Below are 25499 nucleotides of genomic sequence, written 5' to 3'. Positions count from 1 at the left end.
ACCTAGGAACCAAAGAAGACATTTTGGTTGAAGATAGCCTGCCTACGCTGCCAAAAACTGTCAATCCACGATAGTATAATAGCTTAAATTTTGACGGGGTAGCTCATTGGCTTGAAGTGATTGCAGATAAGTATGGAATCATGTCTCAAAAACCTAGAAGAAATTTACAAACTCGGAAGGCTCCCTATGATGAACGAAATGCAAACCAACGATTTTTTTCATTTACGTTTTCATAGTTTGGTCTTGAAAGGGTTAAGAAGCTGTAGCTTTCTTTTAAGGTGTATATATTTTTGGGAACCGTCAGATTATTAATGTTCGAATTTTTACGGATGTATGCATTGTCAAATTCAATTCCTTTGCTTTGCTTAGTTATTTTCACAGTTCAACGTGGCAACATTGCGGAAAAACATGATAATGCCCAAAAAATTCAAATTTTTTAAATAATTAAAAGAAAAGATTATAGATCATAGTGATTTACAGACATAAATACACCTATGATAGGTCCAGGGGGGGGGGGGGGGGCAGAAGCGTTTTTATTTTGCGGAGCTTGGTAATTTAATGAAATTTTCTGGGAAAACTAGAAAAATCTAGTTTTCGAAACGTCGTTTGGGGACTTTTTTTCTGACAGAGGGACTTTTTTTTCTTGCAGACCATCTTCCGAGAAAACTTAGCTTGAAATGTAGAAGAAATCTTTTCAGAAAAATTACATCCAAATTAACTTTGTAAGAGGGGTCTAAGCCTCCAAAAGACACTGCTATAGACATGATAGTGTAATTTCCGCTTTTTAAGGTGAAATCTTTTATGGCAAAAACAGAATCCCCCGTATCTTCCAGGTTATAAAAAAATAAAGCGGATTTTTCTGGAAAATTATAACGTAACGCTAAGAAAAAGTCAAAAGGACTTGCTTCAAAGTCCTGCGGACATGGTCAGTCATAAATTTTAGAAAGCATTTTATTTGGGGCCTCCCTTTGCCTTCAAATGACTCATATAACTGATACACTATTTGAATTACCCTTACTCCATGCCTATCAACCTTAGTTCTGCCTTAAGATGGATGGATGATAGACTATCTATCAACAACCGAGATGACATCATTTTTATACGATTCTGAAAAGGCTTGTCCCAGCTTTGCCGCTCGCTCAGACTATCTGTCTTAGCTTTTTTTGAGGGGTTCGCGTGGAATAATTTTCGGGGGATCTTCCGTAGGAGGAATTTTCATTTGCGGGGAGTTTTCATCAGTGGAATTTTCTTTGGATTTCTTTTCTTTTGACATCAGAGCCGACCCCATGATATGTGTTGTTGGGTTCCTTCTGGCATCAGAAGACGTGGGCAACAGAAGGCAACACTAGGCCAATGCCTTGAGAAGGATGCTGCGTTTTTTAGATTATCGCTAGAAGAACTTTGGTCAAAAGCACAAGAGAGGTCGTCATGGAGAGGCGCCGTTGTCGCCTTATGCGCCAGCCGGCGTGGGAAGACCTAAGTCTAAGTAAGTCAGAGCAACGAGCGACGGGCAAGCTTTTCATGTCATAATCCAGTATAAAACGAGTTTTTTCAAATGAAAGAAAAGAGTGACATTAAAGCTTAAAACGAGCAGAGATCAGTCCGCAAATGAGGGGGGGGGGGGGCGTCCCCATTTTCAATCCCTCGCTGTTTGAGCTAAAATTTTACAGCGCTTAAAAAAAACTCATTCAAATTAAGTAGCCCTTGTATTTAAGCAGCCTTTCTTTAAGCATTGGTATAAAAGAAGGGAGGAGTTGAGGCGTGGGATAGTCAACCTCATATACCTCAAGTCAACCTCATATACGTTTGCCTTACACACGTTTTTTTTCTAATGAAGAAAGATCAGGGAGATAATCATCTGAATATTCATCCACTTCATGTGAAAAGAGAGAAATTTTGCAGATACTGCCTTTAGAGCTCTCGGGAATTTTATTTTTTAACTTCCATCAAGATCTCACCCTTTTGGAAAGAGTTTGACTCGTATTCCTAAAATTATGTAAATTTTCATGTGCTAATAGTTTTAATGAGCAACTTTAAAATTAATACATTTGCATATTAAGAATCAGCATGAATAATTTATTTCGTTGTTCCATTATTAGGGAACGATAAAAACTCCCTTTTTTAGAGTTTTGGTTTCCAATGACAAGCGTCACTCTTTACTTACAGCTTGTTACTATTTGCTGTTTGATTCAAGGCTTTGTAAAAATGTGAATGAGGACTGCTATTTGCCCCCCCCCCCCCCCATTCAAGTTTAATACTTATTCAAGTTTAAAACAAGGCTTCAAGACTGATCACTATCCCTGAGAAAATATGCCCATATAAATATTCATATATAAATATTTATAATATTAATATTTAAATATTAATAATTAATATTTAAATGATATATAATATAATATAATAAAAATAATAATATAATAAAAAATAATTAATATTTAAATATAAGTATTTATAATAAATATGCCAATATAAATATTTATATATAAATATCTAAATATTAATAATTAATATTTAAATAATATATAATGTAATAAAAAATAATAATATAATAAAATTATCTTAGAATATTATATTATATAAAATAATATTATAATTAAATAATAATATTATATAAAAAATATAATATAATATAATAAAAATAGTAATATAATCTAAAATAATTAATATTTAAATATAAATATTTATAATAAATATGCCCATATCTCCTAATAGGAGTTGCCCCTCCTAATAGAAAGAGGACCTGCAAATTATTTACAGGTTCACCATTCCCCCGGTTTTCAAAGTGCATTCTTTGAACCTTTTTTTATAGGGGTGTTCTCATGGAAGCTGGGCAAATCAGCTTTGTATCACAAAATGGTAGAAAACGCCACTTTTCTGTTGAACGATTTTTTTGGCTACCTAAAAAAGGAACTAGAACTTTTGATTAGTGTTCGAGTGGGCACTCCCCTATTTTCTAGTAACACTGGTCCGATATGATCACCAAGGCCGTATCCAGGGATGAGGTAAGGGGTTAATAATTTCTTAGACTACACTGCTTTTCCATTTACGAAAAATTAAATAAGAAAAACTTGTTTTAATTTTTATAAAGCAGTGAATACAATAAAATAAAATAAACACTTAATTAAACAAACATACTCCGAATATTTCGGCCCCACGTCCGGGAGCCTTTCTCAACGAAAAAAAAAGAGAAAATGAAACAAAAAATGTTCTTTTTAAAAAACTTAACTTAAATCAAAATAAAACATACTAAACACATAAAAACAAAAGAAAAATTATAAATAAATAGGAAACAAAACTCATATATTAAATAAACACTTCCATGTACTGGCGTATAAACAAAATCGAATGTCTATAATGATTCAAACTCGCCTCCTCCTTTTTTTCCCGTTGAGAAAGGCTCCCGGACGTGGGGCCGAAATATTCAGAGTATGTTTGTTTAATTAAGTGTTTATTTTATTTTATTGTATTCACTGCTTTATAAAAATTAAAACCCGTTCGCTGTAGAATTTTGTGTTATATATATATATATATGTATATATATATATATATATATATATATATATATATATATATATATATATATATAAAAGTGTTTATTTTATTTTTTTCTTGTTTAATTTTTAGGTAAAGGGTTAGACCCCCCCTCGAAATGAGTGTCTGACTCCTAAAAATGTAACAAAAATGGATATAAACAAATTTTCTAAGTGTTTTCTGAGGTTTTTTTGTGTACCCCCCCCTCCAAAAAAAAAAAATTTCTTGTGTAAAACACCTCCCCCCCCCCAAAAAAAAAAATCCTGGATGCAGCACTGACGATTACTCCTGGCAAAAAAAAAAGGAAAAAAAACAACGAAAAAAGAAAAAAAAAACCTTTTCTTCTTATGAGGAAAAAAATCCACTTTTTTAGGCTGGGAGCTTGAAACCTCTACAATGGAGTTCTCTGACATGCTGAATATGATGTCATGATTTTAATCATAATCACTTGACTTCTTAGGGTCTCCCTTATTCGAAAATTCGGCAATTTTTCTCAGGCTCGTAACCTTTGATACATGCCATTAAACTAATGCATTTTACATATTTGAAATCAGCATAAAAACCCGATTCTTTTTTAGAATCAACTCGATTTTTTAGTATTGGTTACTACTAGTCCGTCTCACTCTTTACTTAAAGTTAGTTACCATGAACTATTTGATTCTCAATGAAGAGATTTAAAAGTTTTGGTTTCACTCATTGAAGTTTGCACCTAAAATACACCAACATTTACACATCAAATTCCGAAACGGAATGTTTTAAACTTTACAAAAGCCGAAACCGTAAACCTATTCCGTTTTTAATTTTTCAGAAATCGAAATTTGAATCTTATACCTAAATAGCATCAAACTTTGTGAATAAAATTACCACTTTTTTAAAGGCTTTCCCTCGTTACTGGAACTTAAAATATCAAACTTCAATACAATAGTATTAAAATAAAACAGTATAATATTATAATATTATATAAAAGTATAATATTATAAAACAGTATCAATAGTATAATATTAAATTAAAATAGACCTTTCCGCGTAATTCAAACTTAAATTGAAATGCCGAAAACCGTTATATTCAAATCGAAATATCGATATTCAAATATTAATAACTATCTTGGGTCATTCTAAATTAATTTTCTGTGTTAGCATTAGAAGAGGGGGGGGGGTATTTTAAGTTCTTGGAAAATTTATCTCATTACCCGTTCTGTGTATTACTAAACTTGAGGATGTTCTATATACATATGTATGAATTCGTAACATTCAATCTTTATTAAATTATTTTAATTGTCAACAAAAATCAAAGTTTAAAATTCATAAATTTCCAATAGTTCCCGACCTACCAATTAATTTTAGAAATATGACTATTGATTTTTATTAAAAAGCTTCCTATTGCCATTTAAATTCACGATAGCCGTACAAGTGTCCAACACAAAGGCAAAAGTTTCAAAATCAAATATTCTCTAATGGATCAATAATTCCCTATCCCTTTAATTACCACCAGGGGGAAAAGTCTTAGCCCCAAGTTTCCTAAGAGGCAGACAGGATCAATGTAAATAGGGAGAGCGGGCAACAGTTCCCAGTTCCAGGGCGAGGTTCCAGGGACCTGAGAGTAAAAATAACTAAGGGTGAATAGACGATTTCCCTTTGCCAAAATTCCATGAGAATTCTCAACATATCTTATTGTTCTTAAAGAAACACTCGAGAAATCCGTATAAATATCGCTTAATCAATAGGAAGGAATTTAAGAGGAAAAGTGCATAAGAAATTTATAAGGATTGTACTAGCCTAGCCAGATCACTAATTAGGTGGGGGACACAAAAAAAAATTTTTGTTAGGGGACAAGACAGCCAAACCTCATCCTATTTTTTTCTCTTTTTTGCTGGTTTTATTTTCCAATAGAATATTTAGGCATCAGAAGAAAGGGTTGTTTCACCATATCCTGATTACCCCCCCCCCCCCCCCCGCACAGAAATAATAAAAGCAAATACAAAGTGGGAGGGGACGAAAGGGGGTACTATCCCATTATACGGGCCTCTCGGGTTAACTACTATAGAGTAGGCAATGATAAACCCCGTTTTTGACATGTTTGCCGCTATAGACTAGGCAATGATAGTGTAGTTTCCATTGCGTATACGATATTTAACTGTGTTTTTTGGGGGGGTTTAGGGGGGGGGGAAGGTACCTAGGTTAGGTTAGGTTACGTATTTAATAACTACTACTACTACTACTAACAACTCACCGCAGCACCAAGCCGCCTGAGGCCAACACAGCTACGCACGCTCCTCCTCCCCCCAATCTATTCTTAGCCTCCCTTTTTACACCCGCCCAAGAAGTTCCCATTTCCTTTAAATCTTTCTTTATGACGTCTTTCCACCCCAGACGGGGACGACCTGCTTTCCGTTTAGCCCTAGATGGTTGGCCGAAAAAAACAATCTTCGGCAATCTGTCATCCGCACAACGTGCCCTAACCACCTCAACCTTTCTTTCATTATAGCCCTAGAGAGCGGTATTGAACCACATTTTTCGTATAGCCTATTGATTGAAATACGGTCAGTCTTCCGTGTACCCAGAACAATCCTTAATCAATTTCTCTGGAAAACATCTATCAAATCTTCATCCGCTTTTCGGAGCGTCCATGCTTCAGAGCCAGATTTGACCATCATCACTGTAGCTTCCAATATTCTAATCTTGGTTTGTAGCCTTATCTTCCTATTCTTCCAAACTTTTTTTTAACTGTGAAAAAACACCTTGAGCCTTGGCTATTCTAGTTTTAACATCTTCACTGCTCCCACCATCTTTACTAATAATACTACCAAGGTAAGTGAAGCTGTCCACCTGATAAATCTTTTCGTTACCCAGCGTCACCTTTTCATCTTCACATATTTCTAGCCTTAGTGACTTAGTCTTGCTAACATTAATTTTCAAAACCAATACTAGCACCCTGAACTCGCAAAACGTCTAAAACTTCATTCATTTTGCTCACACTTTCATCTAGGATGCTTAAATCATCAGCATAATTTAAGTCCAGAAGACTTTTTCCTCCCTGTTTGATTCTGTGGTCTCCCAGTGCCTTTCCCGTGCTCCTTAAAACAAAGTCCATCAAAATAATCCATATAAAGGAGGATAGAACACAGCCCTAATTAACTCCTGATTTAATACAGAACCAGCTTCTAACCTCATTTCCTACCTTAACCACAGCAGTGTTATTCTCGCACATAGCACTGATCACTTTAATGTATTTGTCTGGTATACCATACAAGGATAAAACCTTTACTAAGGCTCTTCTATCAACAGAATCGAACGCTTGCTTATAATCTATAAAACTGATGACCAAAGGTGTTTGAAAACTCAGGCACTTTTGAATTATTAATCTAAGAGTGCAACTTTGGTCGACACATCCTCTACCTTTTCTAAAACCGCACTGTTCTTCTCTTAAAACTTTGTCTAGGGCATCTCTCAGTCTAAAAAGTATCATATTACTAAGTAATTTGCTACCTAAAGAGACCAGACTAATTACCCCCCCCCCCTAATGTGCAAATATATAGCCCAAATTTGTTACTAAACTATTATATATTCATCCTATTTTATTTTATTTCATTAGAATTAACCAAACTTGACTTTTTAGAGAGGCCCGCATAATGGGATAGTACCCAAAAGGAATTATGAAACTAAGACACCACACATGAAGGTATGCCAACTAACAAACGTAAAAACTACGTAACGTTTCAGCTTTCTTGCCATAAAGTTCGTAGTGGCGATATGGAAGCAAGGAGTGAGTCGGCCCAATAGTAACTGAAAATCTATAGAACAGAATTTTTGTAACAATAGGTACATCAAAAGAATTGGCTTTTCAGGCTGATTCGAAATATATAAAATGCATTAAGTTTAATGTTTACCATCAAAAATTACGAGCCTGAAAAAAGTTGCCTAATTTTCGAAAAAGAGTTGAAACATCCCCCAAAAGTCAAGGAATGTAATTGAAAATTGCATCATCAGATTCAGTGTATCAGAGAACCCTACTGTAGAGTTTTCAAGCTCCCATTTTTAAAAATGTGGAATATTGTATTTTTTTTTTGCCAGAAGAAAGATCCCAGAAGCGTGTTAATTTTGTTCTTTTTTTGCTCTTCCCAGAGGTGACTGTATCGAACCAATAGTCCTAGAAAATTGAGAAAGGGCTCATTTAAACGAAAATTTAAAGTTCTAATGCCTTTTTTAGTGAATGAAAAAATTGGGAGAGGGGGGGCAACTAGCCCCCTCACACGCCTTTTTTATTCAAAGTCGTTTGATCTAAATTTTGAGCCATTTTGTTCAGTATTATTGAAAGTTCCAATTACTATGTCTTTGGAAATGACATAACCCTCCAGAGCCCCCGGAGGAAGGGCCGCAAGTTATGAAATTTGCCCAATGTTTGCATACAATATTTGGTATAAGGAATTATACTAACAATTTTCAGGAGGGTGGATGTTCTACGGGTACCCATTGGAACGGAAGAATCCGGGGTTGAACTTTCCAGGAAAAATTTTACATGAAGAGAATTTGCCAGAATTCCTATACAAAATTAGTTTATTTGTTTTATTTGTCTTAGTTCCACGTTCGCGACCCCATTTTACATGTGGAGATGCTCTGGGGGAATTCTCCGGGAAAAAAAATTCAGAAGAGCAGGGGAAAATGTAAAAACGGAATTATGCTAAAGAGTATTTTTCAGATGAAACAGTAAACAAGAAATTTTCTGGAGTGAATTCGCAGCGAGGATGGAATTGTCCAGGGGTAATTCCCCGGGGGGGGGGGTAATTTTACGTGGGAGGAACATTCTATGGAAAAAATTTTCGTCGGGGGATTTCCTAGGATTATTTGATAAACGATCCAAAATTAAATTTTAAAAAACAAGTTTTTCTACTGAAAGTAAGGAGCAACATTAAAAGTTAAAACGAACATAATTTCTTCGTATATGAGGGAGGCTCTTCCCTTCTCAAACCCCCCCCCCCCCCTTACGCTAAAGTTAGACCTTTAGTCCCAATTCTTTAATAATAATTCCTGAAATACAAGGACCGAGTAATTAGAATTACAACCTTTTTAAAAATTATTTAAAAATTTTAGCTTGGAGAGGTATTGAGGAGAGTGCAGCCCCCCTCATATACCAAATAATTTTTGCTGGATTTAGGTTTTAATATTGGTCCTTGCTTTCAGTAGAAAGAAGTTATTTTTCATTTAATTACCTTCAAGGATGAAATTGGCCATCCACGCATAGTAAATTGAGATAATGGGGATACGGTCATTTCAAATGGTCAGGGATGGTCACAATTAAGATTAAAAAAAACAATCTTTAAAATTAATTAGAATTACATTTAAAATTGAAATGATCATAATTATAAACAATCCCTGTTTTGTGAATAATCTTGTATTATGTAATCAACTACACTAAACTTTTTAGTTGTTCCGTTTGTTAAATAACACGTAGGTTATTTAGCTGTAAAAAAACGAAAACAAACTTACCTCGGGAGGCGTTCTATTTTTCACCAAGTCCCTTGAATTTTCCTCATCCTGTCCCTCTGTCGATTGGGGTGTTAACGGTGTCGAGCTGTGACGCGGTGGATAAACATTAGTTATTCCAGAAAAACCGGAGTCTACTTTAACATCCAACACATCCATTGGGTCTGCATATTCCGCTCCACCTCCAATTTTAGGAGGTCGGCCTCTTTTCCTCCGCGACCCATAGCTTTGAAAAGGGCTACCGGGTCTTTTGAGCAAATCATTCGGGGATTGTAGGGAGTCTGACGGGTATGGGCTGTTTAACTGATAACGCTGGTAAGGACTATATGCAACGGGGTATTGGCTATCTGCGGGACCTGAAAATGTAAATTAAATACAAATATTCTTTTGAGCATTTTTTTTTCTAAACCACAAGACTTAACCATTACAAATTTTTTTGTCAATATAGATAGAAAAACAGTGGCCTACAATAGACTAAAAAAAAAGAAAAATAGATAAAAATATACGGTACTAGACCCTTAAAGTCCAAACCGGTGGTGCTACTCTCCGTTTCAAGGCCCTTCAGCCAGGAAGTACAATGGAGTGGTTGGGGGCCAGCCATCCTCAGCTTTCGTATACCCTTCTTGATTACCTTACCTGGATTTTTCCAGGTACCCATTTAAGGCTGGGTCGACTCTGGCTGAACTTGCATAGTAACGCCGCTGATCCCCGTTCCAAATGAAATAACCGGCCACACCAAGAATCGAACTCTCCCCCCCTCCCGCCTTTCGTACTAAGAATTCTACTTCATATTTAGCCGCTCCCCACCAAAAGATCCACTGCAGCAATCTATGACAACATAAAAAAGCAATGTCATCATGGCAATGTCATTAATGTCATAAAAAAGTAGCCTCATTATAAAAAAGTAATAATCGAAATTAATGAAATCAAGAATGTTTTAGAGACACAGAGAATTTTGTTTTTGGACCACGTACCCAAAATCTCAAGGCTTTTTTAGATTTCCCCTAAAATTTCCTACATTCCTTCTTCGACCGATCATTTGGGCAGGGGCGTAATTTGCTATGGGGTAGGGGTGCAACCGCCACCTCCAGCCCCAAGTTCCCCCCGACCTCAGGTTGCCCCCCCCCCTATCCCCGCTGAAATTTTCTGAGAAAAATCATGTCAAAATTAAGATGGTACTTGTTTAGAATCCATTAAACACGCGGGGAAGACTGCATCGAAATGTCAAAGATGCTATATGAAAAACAGGTTTTCGCTGCATAGTGAGGTATTGCTCACTCCGTGACAAAGATTTAAACTTTAGTTTTGGGGGGTTGAAGGGGCAAAAAAAGGTACCTAGGTTAGGTTACGTATTTAATATATTCTATGCGTTACAACCATCCCACCACCCACCCCTAATGTCCAAATAAATAGCCCAATTTTGTTTCTGAACTATTATATTTTCATCCTATTTTGTTTTATTTCATCAGCATTGACGAAATTTCACTTATCGCGTGTTTACTGGATCCTAAACAAGTACCATTAACATAAGCCTGCACAATTCAAGTTATATCTTGTGCCTTTATAGTAATATATGACTCATTTTTCAGTTTTCACTGTCATTTTCACTTGATTTGGGAAAATTGGCACACATCTCTGTGTGTGTTTCGTCTCTGTGTTAGTCGCCTCTGTCTGTGTATCGTCTCTGTGTGTGTGTCATCTCTGTGTATGTGTCGTCTCTGTGTGTGTCGTCTCTGTGTGTGTGTCGTCTCTGTGTGTTAGTCGCCTCTGAGTATGTGTCGTCTCTGTGTGTGTTTTGTCTCTGTGTGCTAGTCGCCTCTGTGTGTGTGTCGCCTCTGTGTATGTGTCGTCTCTTTGTGTGTATCGTCTCTGTGTGTGTATAGTCTCTGTGTGTGTCGTCTCTGTGCGTGTGTTGTCTCTATGCATGTGTCGTATCTGTGCGTGTGTCGTCTCTATGTTTGTGTCGTCTTTGTGTTTGTGTCATATCTGTGTCTGTGTCGTCTCCGTGTGTGTGTCGTCTCTGTGTAGGTGTCGTCTCTGTGTGTGTGTAGTCTCTGTGTTTGTGTCGTCTGTGTGTGTGTGTCGTCTCTGTGTGTGTATAGTTTTCATTTTATTCATATTTTCTTTTCTTCTCCATCGTATGTGAGTAAGTGATCATTTTAAATTTTCTTTTGCTTTTCATCTCTGAGTAAGCAACTCATTTGTCTTCCCCCTTTGTACAGGCCAATGAGCATTTGGGAGAATAATAAAATGTAATATTGTATGTGTATCTAATGAAGAATAAATCTTATGTTGACTGATCAGATTATACCCAAACGACATGTGTGCCCACGGGGACCTTTAAGGCACATTATGGCACCGGAAGAAAAATTTATGACTAAGATTCAAATCAGAGCAGTTGAAACATAGAAAAGAAAATACTAATCCAGGAGCAGAATAATACACGCGAACCTGGTTCACCTAAGCCCCGTCAGCAGTCTCACACCCCTTTGACTGCCAAAATTTAGGCATATAACCCCTATTTAAACTCACTATCGTTCAGCGCTTTGTTTATAGGGTAGTTTTAAATGATCAGATGAGAATTATTCATAAAAAAATGTAATTCCTTTAGTTCGATGACTAAAATGATACATGACACAAATGATAATATTTACATATGATACATATAATGACTAAAATCAGTATTTAAGCATTTTCAAGTCACTAACTACATTATTAGACTAAAATTACAACTTAGACACATACTTGCCAGCAGCTCCCTGGAGAAGTGCCCCAATATATTCAAACTGAAATTAGGATCTTGCCCAAATTGTATAGCCCTCTTCAACTGACATTCGGTTGTCATACTGTATCCTTATAATAAAACCCCCTTATAGTTGTGCTGTATGATCGGGGACATCCCCCAACACTAGCAACATCCTTTCGCGATTGATACCACCGCAAGAATTACATTTTTTTTTTTCAACACAGAAACTTGTTTCTAACAAAAGATATAAGGTAACAATATAATAAAAAAAGCACACTGTAAAAAAGTATATTGTATCTTCAGCTAAAATAATTTTCTCGTTACCAGCTATTTTAAAGATTCCATTAACAGAAACCATACTTAAAAAAAGAAATTATTTTACAAGAAGACATAAACTCAGAAGAGTGAAACAAAATTTGATGGTTTGCATTGGCAAGTCGAAGCTTCCACAACCTCTATCTCTTAAAAAAAAAAAAAAAAAAAAAAAAAAAAAAAAAAAATCGGGAGTTTTATTTTGAATGGAAAAGACCCTTCATTATTCAGTTATGCTGTTTTCGTAATAGCGGGGCGACAAATTGAAAAAAGAAACAGGAGTGAAAATACGCGGAAAATAAGCTAAAAACCCATGGTACCAAACACCGCAGGCTTAATTTTTGCTTGAAGGTGTAGTTACCTTTGCAAATCAAGCAGTTCGTAGTAACGAACTGTAAGTAAGGAGCGACCCGGCTCAACAGTAACCAAAACTCTAAAAACGGGATTTTTTATGCTGATTTCTAATATTTAAGTTTCATCAAGTTTGGTCTTACCCATCCAAAGTTACAAGCCTGAGAAATTTGGCTTATTTTCAAAAAATGGGGAAACACCCCCTAAAAGTCATAGCATCTTAATGAAAATCACACCATCAGATTCAGCGTATTAGAGAACCCTGATGTAGAGGTTTTAAGGTCCTATCTACAAAAATGTGGAATTTTGTATTTTCTGCCAGATGAAAGATCACGGATGCGTGTTTATTTATTTTTTTTTTTTCTTCTCAGGGGTGATCGTATCGACCCAGTGGTCCTAGAATATCGCGAGAGGACTCATTCGAACGGAAATTAAAAGTTCTAGTGGCTTTTTAAGTCATAAAAAAATTGAAGGGCAACTAGGTCCCCTCCCGCGCTCATTTTTTTCCGGTCACCCGATCAAAATTTTGAGATAGCCATTTTATTCAGTATAGTCGAAAAATCTAATAACTATGTCTTTGAGGATGACTTAATCCCCCACAGTCCTCGGGGGAAGGGCTGCAAGTTGTGAACTTTGCCCATTGTTTATACATTATATAGTATTGGTTCCTGGGAAGTATACAGACTTTTTCAGGGGGATTTTTTTAGGGTGAGGGGGGGTCAGGGGGAGAAGATTAAGTGGGAGGATCTTTCCATGGGGGGAGGGAATTTTCCATGAAAGGGGCGCCGGATTTCCCAGCATTATTTTAAAAAACGATCAGAAATTAAATGAAAAAACAGCGAAGTATTGACGAGGGGGCGAACCCCCTCAAATACGTAATAATTTCTGTTCGTTTTAAGTTTCAATGTTGCTCCTTACTTTCAGTTGAAAAAAAAATTTCTTTTATTTAATCAGCACATAAGACTGAACTTTTACGGATGAAAAAGCAGTCAAATTTCACTAATTAGCTTTGATTATTCATTTACAAGGTTCAACAACAAGAACACTGACAAAAATACGATACTACACTAAAAACTTCATAAATTCAAAACAACGAAAAGAAAATCTCAGAAAATCGCGGCTTTCAGGTATGAACAGACCTAAGACCTGCGGGGAGGGGGGGGGCAAAAAATACTTCTATTTTTATGGCCTTAGTACTTCAAAGTTTACAAAGCAGAAAGTATTTTTATAAATGACATGGACATAAATTTGATCAAACATATAAAAAGTAACAACAAATCAGAACATAAAAAAGTTCCTGTTCATAGAAAAATGGGATTAGGCACGTTTAAATTTAAGGGTGCCTATAGGACGGCTTCTCTGCATAGAAGACCTTAAATCATACCAAGACTTTAGATCAGTGTAATAAAAACCACCCCTCTCCGTCCGCCCTCAATTTTTCAGTAAAAAGATTACTGAACAATTGTTTCAAAAGACTATTTTGATTGACTGAGCAAAAATTTTGACTGAGTATTGAAATTTTACTTAAGTTTTAAATTGAATTCCAATATTGTAGTTCTCGAGCAGAAAATATCAAAAAGCTGTATATACACTCGTACGATTAACACATAATAAAACTATGCTGATTCGATGATGAAAAAAAAAAATGCAAAGGCATTTTCCAAAAAAAAGTTTTTCAAAGACAAATAACTAAAACCTAAATAATTAAATACTTAAATCCAAAATATTAAAACCTAAAACGAGCAGAAATAAAGTTATAAAAAGTAAAACCAACCGATATCAATATGAATAGATGCAGATGAATAATCAAGTCAAACTTAAAATAAACAGAAATCATCATAAGTAAAAGCAGGACAGCACCCCTTCCTACTCTCAAAGGGCTACGATGCTACCTACGTCATCTATATGACGTAATGACTGTGTGACGTAAGCGTAGGTAATTTAATCGATATCATTACTCACGCTTTCATGACAACATAATTTAGTTTATAAAAATGAACACGACAGTGCCTTTCACTTATGTTATATATTATTATTCACTGTCTTCAGAAGATTTATCATTGATTTATTATTTGGTCTAGAACATAGTTCGATCAGCATTTCTTTTACTATAACATAAATAAATTATTTATTGGTCGAACTCTCGAATTTTTTTTATGCTTCAGTATATTTGAAATATTCAATTTATCTCCAGTAGTCTTAATTTTACATAACATAGTAGGTACTTATCACTAACACATAGCCAATTTGTAATATGAGAACAGTCAGGTGACGCTATTACTTGGAGGGCGTGTTTCTCTAGGGTACTTTTACAATCAGAGATAGTTGACTTTCGATGATCAAAGAGTCACCCCTCCCCCCGTCGAAGACGCCTGTGATGTGCAACCTATTAGGCTATGAGACTACGCTCCAGGCACAGTTATGAGCAAAGAGGAAGCTCATTCAATTATGAGCACTGTTATGAGCAAAGAGCAAGATGTTACAAGATTAGCTTTAGAGGTTACAAGATTAGCGGTTACAAGCGTAGTTATGAGCAAAGAGGAAGCTCAGTCAGTTATGAGCACTGTTGTGAGCAAAGAGGAAGAGGTTATAAGATTAGCTGCTCAGTCAGTTCTTTGTGAAGTATTTAGCTGCTCAGTCAGTTCTTTGTGAAGTATTTAGCTGCTCCGCCAATTCTTTGTGAAGTATTTAGCTGCTCAGTCAGTTCTTTGTGAAGTATTTAGCTGCTCCGTCAGTTCTTTGTGAAGTATTTAGCTGCTCAGTCAGTTCTTTGTGGAGTATTTAGCTGCTCAGTCAGTTCTTTGTGAAGTATTTAGCCGCTCAGTCAGTTCTTTGTGAAGTATTTAGCTGCACAGTCAGTTCTTTGTGAAGTATAGAGAAATGAAGAAAAATTTTAACTTTACGTTTTTTTATGCACCCAAGCAAGCCGGATCCCTGATTTTAATGCTAGCGAGTCATCTACCCTCCAGACAGTCAACAGAACACATCTGCATAGTCTTTTCCGTCGATTCTACATGGAATTGGTCGCCTTTTGAATAAATCATCAACATTTGATGCAATGTTTAAACTTCGTCTGCAACAAGGCCCTTGGACTCGGATGCCTAATACCCTTTTTAAGCATCTGAGAAATGTAAGTCAAAACTTCAGTCGAGTTGGCTGACTCGTTTCATCTGATTGTTTTATTCTCCTTCTAAGAACTACGCTATTCAAGATTCTATGCTCTTTTATTATCAAGAGTAGCAGCCGAAGGTATCAGCGTATAGACAACCTTGTCAGCAAACCCTTTAGAAACTGGAAGGGTGCAATGGAATGTTGGACAAGTCATCAATACATAGTTTCATAAAACTGTTTTTAAACGCAGACAACTTCACTTCTGTTTCAGGTAGAGTAGCATCATCAATCACTTAGACGCGACAAGGAAAACGCAAGTTGAAGAAAATCATCAAAAACTGAAGTCATTTTTTGAAACTGTAAAATTTTGCGGAATGCAACAACTTGTTCTTCTGGGTATGAAACATTCTGGTTCCATCCCCATCAAGGAACCAGAACCCGTCCAAAATAGCATGAGGTTCCAATTATTTTTTTGCGACATGGAAGCCAAAGTCTAAAGAAATATTTTTCGACAGTCGCAAATACCACGTTTCTTCAATTATTCAGAATCCTCAACAAAATTTTTCCAGGAATCCACTGGCAAAATACTGAAGGCCAAGCCCCTTCCTTTTCAATGCTTGTTAACAAAATATGGATGTTTCTAATACTGGGCAATCTGTTTGTGGCCACTGAATCCCTGCTGGAAACATTCATGAGGATTGTCTTACTTTTGTATAAGTTACCGATTAATCTTGGCAAGGTCCTCCATCGTCAATCCTTCAATGTAAAATTATCTCTCTAACCTTTAAAAATTGAAATATAAATTCGCCCTACACGCCACAAAAGCAAAATCTAGCAAAAACAAGTAAAACGTTTCAATAAATTACTAGCCTTTCAAACTTGATCTTGAAGCCACCGATTGGGTCTAGGTCAGCGTCATCGTACAGTAATTTGCAGAATCCTAAACCTGCCCGTGTTTTTCCTTTTACTTTGCAACTCTAACCACAGTATTAAAATAATGAAATAGATCTGGAAACGACAAGCGGGTCTATGGCCGCTATGAAGGGAAATCGCTGTCGCCGCTATGAAGGCCGCTATGTCGCTATGGCCGCTATGAAGGGAAATCGCTGTCGTGTCATTGTTGTTTCTAGGGTTGTAGTTAAAAGCATTTTTGTCGATTGCAATTCAGCTAAGTGGAACTATATTGTCTGTGCAAAATACTTACAATCGTCTGTGGAGGCATATTAGAAACTTATCAGCAATTTACGGCCAACGTTCAGTAGGACTAATTCACCAAAATGAAGAGAGGTAGGGAGAGGGGCTTTTCAAATTTTTTAATGAAAGGGTATTTTTGGCTATTTTGGCTGTCTATTTGGCTATATAGCAAATAGTGGTCTTCAGCAAAACATAAAGCGAAAACTAAAACAAAGAAACCAGTAAAAAAATGTAACACTCGGTAAAATGTCAGTAAAATGTCAAAATCAAGATAAACCATAACCTCTTGTTTTCTGCATTAATTACTAACCTTTTTGAACTCGGTCAGCATCTGCTATTGACGACTCACACTTAAATATACTATCCGGCTGTTGACTATAATCACCAACTTCAGCTAAGCCACGGATCCTGAGAGTTTCGGCTAAATGTAAAAACTGAGGTAATCTATCTTGGTCCACACTAACTTCACCTCTGTACATAAAATCCAATAATGCTCTCATGTCCTGATAATGTACATCTTTCAATATAACTATCGGGTGCTTCGAATTGTGGGAAGCGAAAATCATCTATAAGAAATATAGAATAATACGTGTCTGCACAGAAACATATGTGTATCAAACTAAGTACATATGTGTAAAAACGAAGCTTTGTTATTTATAAATAAAAAAAAAACATCTAAAAAAGAAGCAATTGTCCCATTTAGGGGTATGTTCCACAATTTCAAGCATGACAGATAAAAGTAGCTAATTTGTGTGACAATTTGCTACATTCAATGAACTAAATTTGCAAAGCTTTAATTAAAATATATCATAAGTATCGGAAAAGATCTATGTACTGATAATAAGAAAACAATGTGTGAAAACGACTTTAAACGGAAATTTTTAAATATTTTGAAACATTACATGAATTTATTGATACCCATACAAACTAAGCTGAAGGAGATTTACATACAGAAACACTACTAAATAAATTCGAGATTAAAAATGGCAGTTAAAACTTATTTTCGGCTATACCTTCATATAATCTACGGAATAAAGATCCCTTTTCCATCGAGATCAAAGGAAATAAATGCTTAATTTTAGGGGGAAAGGATTAGACAGTACGGTATTTAAGACTAATTTTCGGATATGCTTTCATATAATATACGGATTGCAGATACTTTTTCTTCAGAAATCAAACGAAAAAAATGTTTAATTTTAGTGAAAAAGAATTCTAAAATATAATCAAAATCTCATGAGATACCGGTCTGAAAGAAATCTTTAAAACTATCACTAATTAATTTACGGTAAGACTGTCAAAAAGAGTGTAAAAAAAAAACTGTAGAAAAAGCGATGCAACTTTTAAATACTTTTCTCGCCACTTATATTGTGCCATATAAATGCCATATATATATATATATATATATATATATATATATATATATATATATATATATATATATATATATATATATATATATATATATATATATATATATATATATATATATATATATATATATATATATATATATATATATATATATATATATATATATATATGTATATATATATATATATATATATATATATATATATATATATATATATATATATATTATATATATATATATATATATATATATATATATATATATATATATATATATATATATATAACAAGGCCGTATCCAGGGGTTAGGGTCACTTGACAAAAAACAAAACATCAATTCAAAGGTATTTTTCCACATCTAAGGGGGTAATTTAACCCCCTTCCTGTAGGTGCGGCTGTATAGAACACGGTAAAGAAACAAAACAATTATTAATTACGATGATAAAGAGTATTATAATTCTAGTGATTTCTGATCAATAATCTAGTGAACAACCAAAAGTGGGTGGTTCCTGAATGGGGCGGGAAGACATCATAAGGAAAAATTTAAACGAAAAAGGATTTAAAGTGGAAAATAGAAAAAAAAACACATACTGCGGGCCTGCGATAAAATAAAAAAAAAATTTGGGAAACGTTGCCACAGCTAAAGGTACTAAATTTCAAAATAAAAGTTTTAAACTTATTGCTTTCTTTTTTTCCTGTCAATAGACCTTTCCACGAAGCCAAATCTGTAACCGGAATAGACAGCAATTTTCAAGGATAAGCATAAAACAGTGACACCAAGGGATAATCCATTTTCAGAATGTCGTACATCAGGTGGCACATGCTAAGCTTGGCAGAACTGTGCACACGAGGCAGAACTGTGCGGCACACATAACGCTGCGAGATATCAAGCATGTGGTGGGAAGGGATTAATCCCTTGAATGAAATTATTTTAAAATTTAATTTCATAAGACTAAAATGATGCAGAAGAAGATGTTTATGTCTGACAAAACTTCTGCAAATAGAATAATCCTGCGAATAACAAACGAACCACTTAATTTTTGTTAAAACTAGTAAATCATATTCAATGATAATATCAATAGCAAAAAATTATTTAAAACTCATCATATAACATGAGCAGTGGAATTGTTACCGAGAATGTCGACAAATTGGTGAATGTCAACATTCAGCGGTGAATGTCCGAAATGCCTTTTTTTCTCCTTGGATTTAGTCAGCGTTGCCAGTCAAATTTTTCAAATCAATGAAAGGTTTGATGATGACAGATTAGTTTAGAATAAATTAGGCTTGGTTAGGTTGGATTAGCTTAGATTAAGTTTTTAACCTATTTCTGATATTTATAACCAAATCTAACCTTGCCTAACGTAATCTAACCTATCCTAACCTAAACCAACATAATCTAATTTAACCTAACCTTAACTTTTACCATCATAGGTTGCATAAGACTGAAAGAGCTGACAAGCAAAGCTAATTGAATCCAAGCAGAGAAAAAGAAGTTTCGAGCATTCATTGGTGAATGTCGACGTTAACCAGATTTCGGACATTCACGGTATCAGCGTTGCCAGTCAACTTTTTCAATTTAATGCAAGGTTTGATGATGACAGGCTAGGTTAGAATAGATTAAGTTTGGTTAGGTTGGATTAGCTTAGGTTTTTACTCATTTCTGATAATTAGAACCCAAATTTAACCTAACCTAACGTAATCTAACCTATCATAACCTAAACCAACATAATCTAATTTAACCTAACTTTAACTTTTACCATCATAGGTTGCATAAGACTGAAAAAGCTGACACACAAAGCTAATTGAATCCAAGCAGAGAAAAAGAAGATTCGAACATTCATTGGTGAATGTCGACATTAACCAGATTTCGGACATTCACGGTATCGGAGTAACACAAAGGAGGGAAAAACGTATAAAGGACGGAACACGTTAAAGGAAGTGAAAAACACGTGTGAATGAAGGAAAAACGTGTAAAGAAAGGGAACACTTTCTACGACGACTCTAAAAGAATGAATGCATCAAACCAACTGAACAAGAGGATGATAGGGACCCGACTACAAACAAGCCACTTCTTTCAAGTTCTAATCCGACTTTTTATCAGTAACATCAAACTTCTGAACATTCCTTCAATTTCTACACCACCTAGGCGAAAACAATACTAATTACCAATGATGTAATTGTGATATATAAAAAGCCGAATTTCCCTACTGAACTCTATGAAGATGTGAGTTTTTCTTGTTTTGTATAGCGTTTGCATTTTCGCCACTACTTTATATGTTTTAATTTATTTTATGATAGATTTTTTTTTCTTTGATAAAGGCTTCCCGACAAGAGTTCGAAATATTCGGGCTTTTATTATTAATAGTGAAAAAACTTCCTTTTTTTATATTTTTCCATTGTCTTATCATAGGTAGCCCAATAGCGCTGCCTAAGTAAAGAACGACGTTGGTACAATGTATTATTATTTTTTGGTTTCTTAGTCTTAGACCAGGGCACTTCGTATCGAAGGAGTTGTCGTAGAAACTTCGAAAAGAGCTCATTCGATTGGAAATTGAAGTGACTTGTGCCCTTTTTAATAGTCGAAAGTGATTGGAAGGCAACTAACATCCCTTCCACGCCCATCATTTCCCCAAACACATCCAATCAAAATTTTGAGATAGCCATTTTGTTCACCGTAGTTGATTTCCAGATAGAAATTATATTTTGAGGAGGACACTCCCCCACAGCCCTCTGGGCAAGGGTTTTAAGTTATGCCCTAGGGGCATATAAGGTTTTTATAGAAAGCTTTGTCGTGGAAACTTCAAAAAAGGCCCGTTCCATTGGAAATTCAAAGGGATATTGCCCTTTTTAATAGTCGAAAGTGATTGGAGGGCAATTAACCCCCCTCTCATGCCCACCTTTTCCACAAACACATCCAATCAAAATTTTGTAATAGCCATTTTGTTCAACGTAGTTGAATGTTCTGGAAATTAGGTCTGAGGATGACAACCCTCACACAGCCCTTAGGGCAAGGGTTGTAAGTTATGCCCTGGGGGCATAAAAGTTTATTTTACAGAAAGCGTTGTCATAGAAATTTCAAAAAGGAATTATTCAACTGGGAATTGAAACGGCTAGTGCTCTTTTTAATAGTCGAAAGTGATTGGAGGGCAAGTAACCCCCTCTCGCGCCCACCATTTCCCCAAACAAATTCCAATCAAAATTTTGAGATAGCCAGTTCAACGTAGTTGAAAGGTCTGGAAATTATGTCTTTGAGCTTGACAACCTCACAACCCTGAGGGCCAGGGTTGTAAATCATGCCCTCTGACATTTACTTTTTTCATAGAATGTGCTGTCATAAAAACTTCAAAAAGGGATAATTCGATTGGAAATTGAAAGGGCTAGTGCCCTTTTCAATAGTAAGAAATTATTGGAGGGTAACTACCCCCCCTCTCACGCCCACCATTTCCCCAAACACATCCAGTCACAGTTTTGAGACAGCCAATTTTTCAACGTAGTTGAAAGTTCTGGAAATTAGGTCTTTGAGGATGACAACCCCATCCCTCAGGGGAAGGGTTATAAGCTATAAGGCTTTTATTGAAAGCGTTGTCGCAGAAACTTCAAAAGGGCTCATTCGATTGGAAATTGAAAGGGCTAGTGCCTTAAATAGTTGAAAATGATTGGAGAGCAACTAACGCCGCTCTCACGTCCACCATTTTCCCAAACACATCCAATCAAAATTTTGAGATAGCCATTTTGTTTAACATAGTTGAAAGTTCTGGAAATTAGGTCTTTGTAGATGACAACCCCCTCACAGCCCTCAGGGCAAGGGGTGTAATTTATGCCTTGGGGGTATATAAGATGTTTATAGAACGCGTTGTATAAGGACTCATTCGATTGGAAATTGAAAGGGCTAGTGCCCTTTTTAATCGTAAAAAGTGATTGGAAGGCTCGACATTTTTATAGTAAAGATCGATGTGGGTACAATGTATTATTTTTTTTTTAGACCAGGGCACTTCTTATCGAAGGAGTAGTCTTAGGAACTTCGAAAAGGACTCATTCGATTGAAAATAGAAAGGGCTAATGCCCTTTTTATTAGTCGAAAGTAATTGGACGGCAACTAGTCTCCCTCCCACGCCCACCCTCCCATTTGCGCATTACCTTTAAAAACTAAAAGTTGCCTTAAGATTAAATCAAAATGTACTGTGTTTATGCTAATTCCCAATAAGGCATCTCAGCAGTATCCCAAGAACGACTGAGGGTATTATGTTCAAACTTTCGGGGCAACTTCTGCTCCTAAAATTTAACCATATCAAAATAGCGTAAGTATGTACATCTGTTTACATCAAGGAATGTAAACAGATTTTTTTTTGCCAATGGTATTTTTCTATTTCAGGTCAACTAGAGGAGGTATGAAACAAAGTCAAACACTGCTATTTGTGTCCAGATTTTTAAAAGGGTGTATGTTGTTAAAAATTGCTGAAAATTTTTCTCCACCATACACATAGCAGGCCAAACCATAAAGTCTTAAAAAAACGAAAAGGTTTAAAGAATTATTTTGTTTTTCCCTGTAAAGACCATGTCAATATAATACGAACAGAAATTAAAAAAAACTTTTTCCACAAAATAAGTTTTTCAATGAAAAGTACAGAACTCCATTAAACCAAAAATAAGCAAAAATCAAATAATCTAATAAACGTTAAACTACCACAAATCAGCATCGATAAAAAAAACTCAAAACGAAGATAAATTACAATAAATAACTGAGTCAAACTCAAAACGAGCAAAAATTAACATGAGTAGGGCTCAAAACTCCTATGCCTTCCCATGGCCAGAACAAAATTTGCACTTTCGTGAGAAAAAAAAATTACAAATGAATGTGCATTGTCAGTTTAATTTACATATACTGATATTTAGCAATCCAAATGATATTTAGTAAATACTATTTGATTTATTAAAGTTATAAAAGTAAAAACATATATATTTTTTTCCATAAAGTTTTAAATACAAATTCGTACATCTCGTATATGTTGAACATTAAACAAAGGACGCGATTCTGATAGAAAAAGAATGAAATGGCCACAACGCGTTGAATAGTCTTCTAGCTAAAGTCTTACGGGGTTTGTTGATAATACGGAACACACTCAAGAATTAGGCTTAGGTTACATCTCAGAAACCGGCTTCATCATAGGCAGCGCGCTAGCGCTGCCTAAGTAAAGAACGATGTGGGCACAATGTGTTGTTTTTTTTTTGTTTTTTTTTTTCTCCCAACCTGGGCCCTTTATATCAAAGGTGCTGTTATAGAAACTTTTAAAGGGGTTCATTCGATTAGAAATTGGAGTGGCTAGTGCCCTTTTTAATAGTCGAAAGTCATTGGTGGGCAACTAGCCCCCCCCCCCCCACGCCCATCATTCCCCCAAACACATCCAATAAAAATTTTGAGATAGCCATTTTGTTCAGCGTAGTTGATTTCCAAATAGAAAATATGTTTTTGAGGAGGACACTCCCCCACAACCCTCAGGGCATGGGTTTTAAGTTATGCCCTGAGGGCATATAAGATCAATGTTGACAATGTACAGTTTATTATTATTTTTTTTTTCTTTAAAGCAGGGCACTTCATATAGAAGGGGTCGTCGTTGAGACTTCAAAAGGGGCTCATTCGATTAGAAATCGAGAGTTCTAGTGCCCTTTTTAATAATCGAAAGTGATTGGAGGGCAACTAGCCCCCCCCCACTCACGCCAATCATTTCCCCAAACACATCCAATTGAAATTTTGAGATAGCCATATTGTTCAGCGTAGTTGATTTCCAGATAGAAAATGTGCTTTTGAGGAGGACATTCCCCCACAACCCTTAGGGCAAGGGTTTTAAGTTATGCCCTGGGGGCATATAAGGTTTTTTATAGAAGGCGTTGTCGTAGACACTTCAAAACAGGCTCATTCGATTGGAAATTCAAAGGGCTAGTGCCCTTTTTAATCGTCGAAAGTGATTGGAGGGCAACTAGCCCCCTCCCCCCCCCCACGGCCATCATTCCCCCAAACACATCCAATAAAAATTGTGAGAGAGCCATTTTGTTCAGTGCAGTTGATTTCCAAATAAAAAATATATTTTTGAGGATGAAACTCCCCAACAACAATCGGAGCAAGTATTTTCATTTATGCCCAGTGTGTATATAAAGTTTTTGATGAAGGCTTTGCCTTATAAAATTCTATAAAGGATCATTATATTAGAAATTCAAAGGGCTAGTGACCATTTGAATATTCATAAGTGATTGGAGGGCAATTAGCCCCCCTCCTGAGCCCATCATTCCCCCAAACACATCCAATCAAAATTTTGAGATAGCCATTTTGTTCAACTTAGTTGATTTCAAGATAGAAAATGTGTTTATGAGGAGGAAACTCCCCCACAACCCTCAGGGCAAGGGTTTTAAGTTATGCCATGGGGGCATATAAGGTTTTTATAGAAGGCGTTGTCGTAGAAACTCCAAAAAAAAGACTCATTCGAATGGAAATTCAAAGGGCTAGTGCCCTTTTTAATAGTCCAAAAGGATTGGAAGGCCACTAGCCCCCCCCCCCACGCCCATCTTTCCCCCGAACACATCCAATAAAAATTGTGATATAGCCATTTTGTTCAACGTAGTTGATTTCCACATATAAAATAGGTTTTTGAGGAGGACACTCCCCCACAACCCTCAGGGTAAGGGTTTTCAGTTTTGCCCTGGGGGCATATAAGGATTTTATAGAAGGTGCTGTCGTACAAACTTCAAAACAGGCTCATTCGATTTGAAATTCAACGGATGTTTGCCCTTTTTAATAGTAGAAAGTGATCATTGGAGGGCAACTACCCCCCCCCCACGCCCCTCATTTCCCCAAACACATCCAATCAAAATTTTGAGATAGCCATTTTGTTCAGCGTAGGTGATTTCCAGATAGAAAATATGTTTTTGAGGAGGAGACTCCCCCGCAATCCTCAGGGCAAAGGTTTTATGTTACGCCCTGGGGGCATATAAGGTTTTTTATAGAAGTCGTTGTCGTAGAAACTTCGAAACAGGCTCATTTGGTTGGAAATTCAAAGGGCTAGTGCCCTTTTCAAAATTCGATAGGGATTGGAGGGCATCTAGCCCCCCCAAGCCCATCATTCCCCCAAACACATCCAATCAAAATTTTGAGATAGCCATTTTGTTCAGCGTAGTTGATTTCCAAATAGAAAATATGTTTTTGAGGAAGACACTCCCCCACAACCCTTGGGGCAAAGGTTTTAAGTTATGCCCTGGGGGCATACAAGGTTTTTATAGAAGGCGTTGTCGTAGAAACTTCAAAACAGGCTCATTCGATTGGAAATTCAAAGGTCTAGTGCCCCTTTTAATAGTTGAAAGTGATTGGAGGGCAACTAGCCCCCCACGCCCATCATTCCCCCAAACACATCCAA

General features: G+C 36.0%; 1 protein-coding gene across 2 annotated transcripts in view; it reads right to left on the bottom strand.

Annotated features, from left to right (window-relative positions):
- LOC148941692 (protein tramtrack, alpha isoform-like) overlaps positions 1-25499 on the bottom strand; it is a 96794-nt gene that overhangs the window by 58864 nt on the left and 12431 nt on the right. For both annotated transcript variants that reach the window (XM_089104056.1, XM_089104055.1), the window contains exons 2-3: positions 17036-17291; positions 9015-9367 (exon numbers count right to left, since the gene is read on the bottom strand). In XM_089104056.1, the coding sequence (XP_088960182.1) occupies positions 9015-9367; positions 17036-17291 (609 nt within the window). The remainder of the gene's footprint in view (positions 1-9014; positions 9368-17035; positions 17292-25499) is intronic.

This window comes from Artemia sp. Qi Xiang Cuo, chromosome 18, assembly GCF_049724085.1.
Source record: "Artemia sp. Qi Xiang Cuo chromosome 18, ASM4972408v1, whole genome shotgun sequence".
Lineage (NCBI taxonomy): Eukaryota > Metazoa > Arthropoda > Branchiopoda > Anostraca > Artemiidae > Artemia > Artemia sp. Qi Xiang Cuo.
The sequence above is the reverse complement of the archived record's forward strand: the minus strand, read 5'-3'. Positions and strand labels throughout refer to the sequence as shown.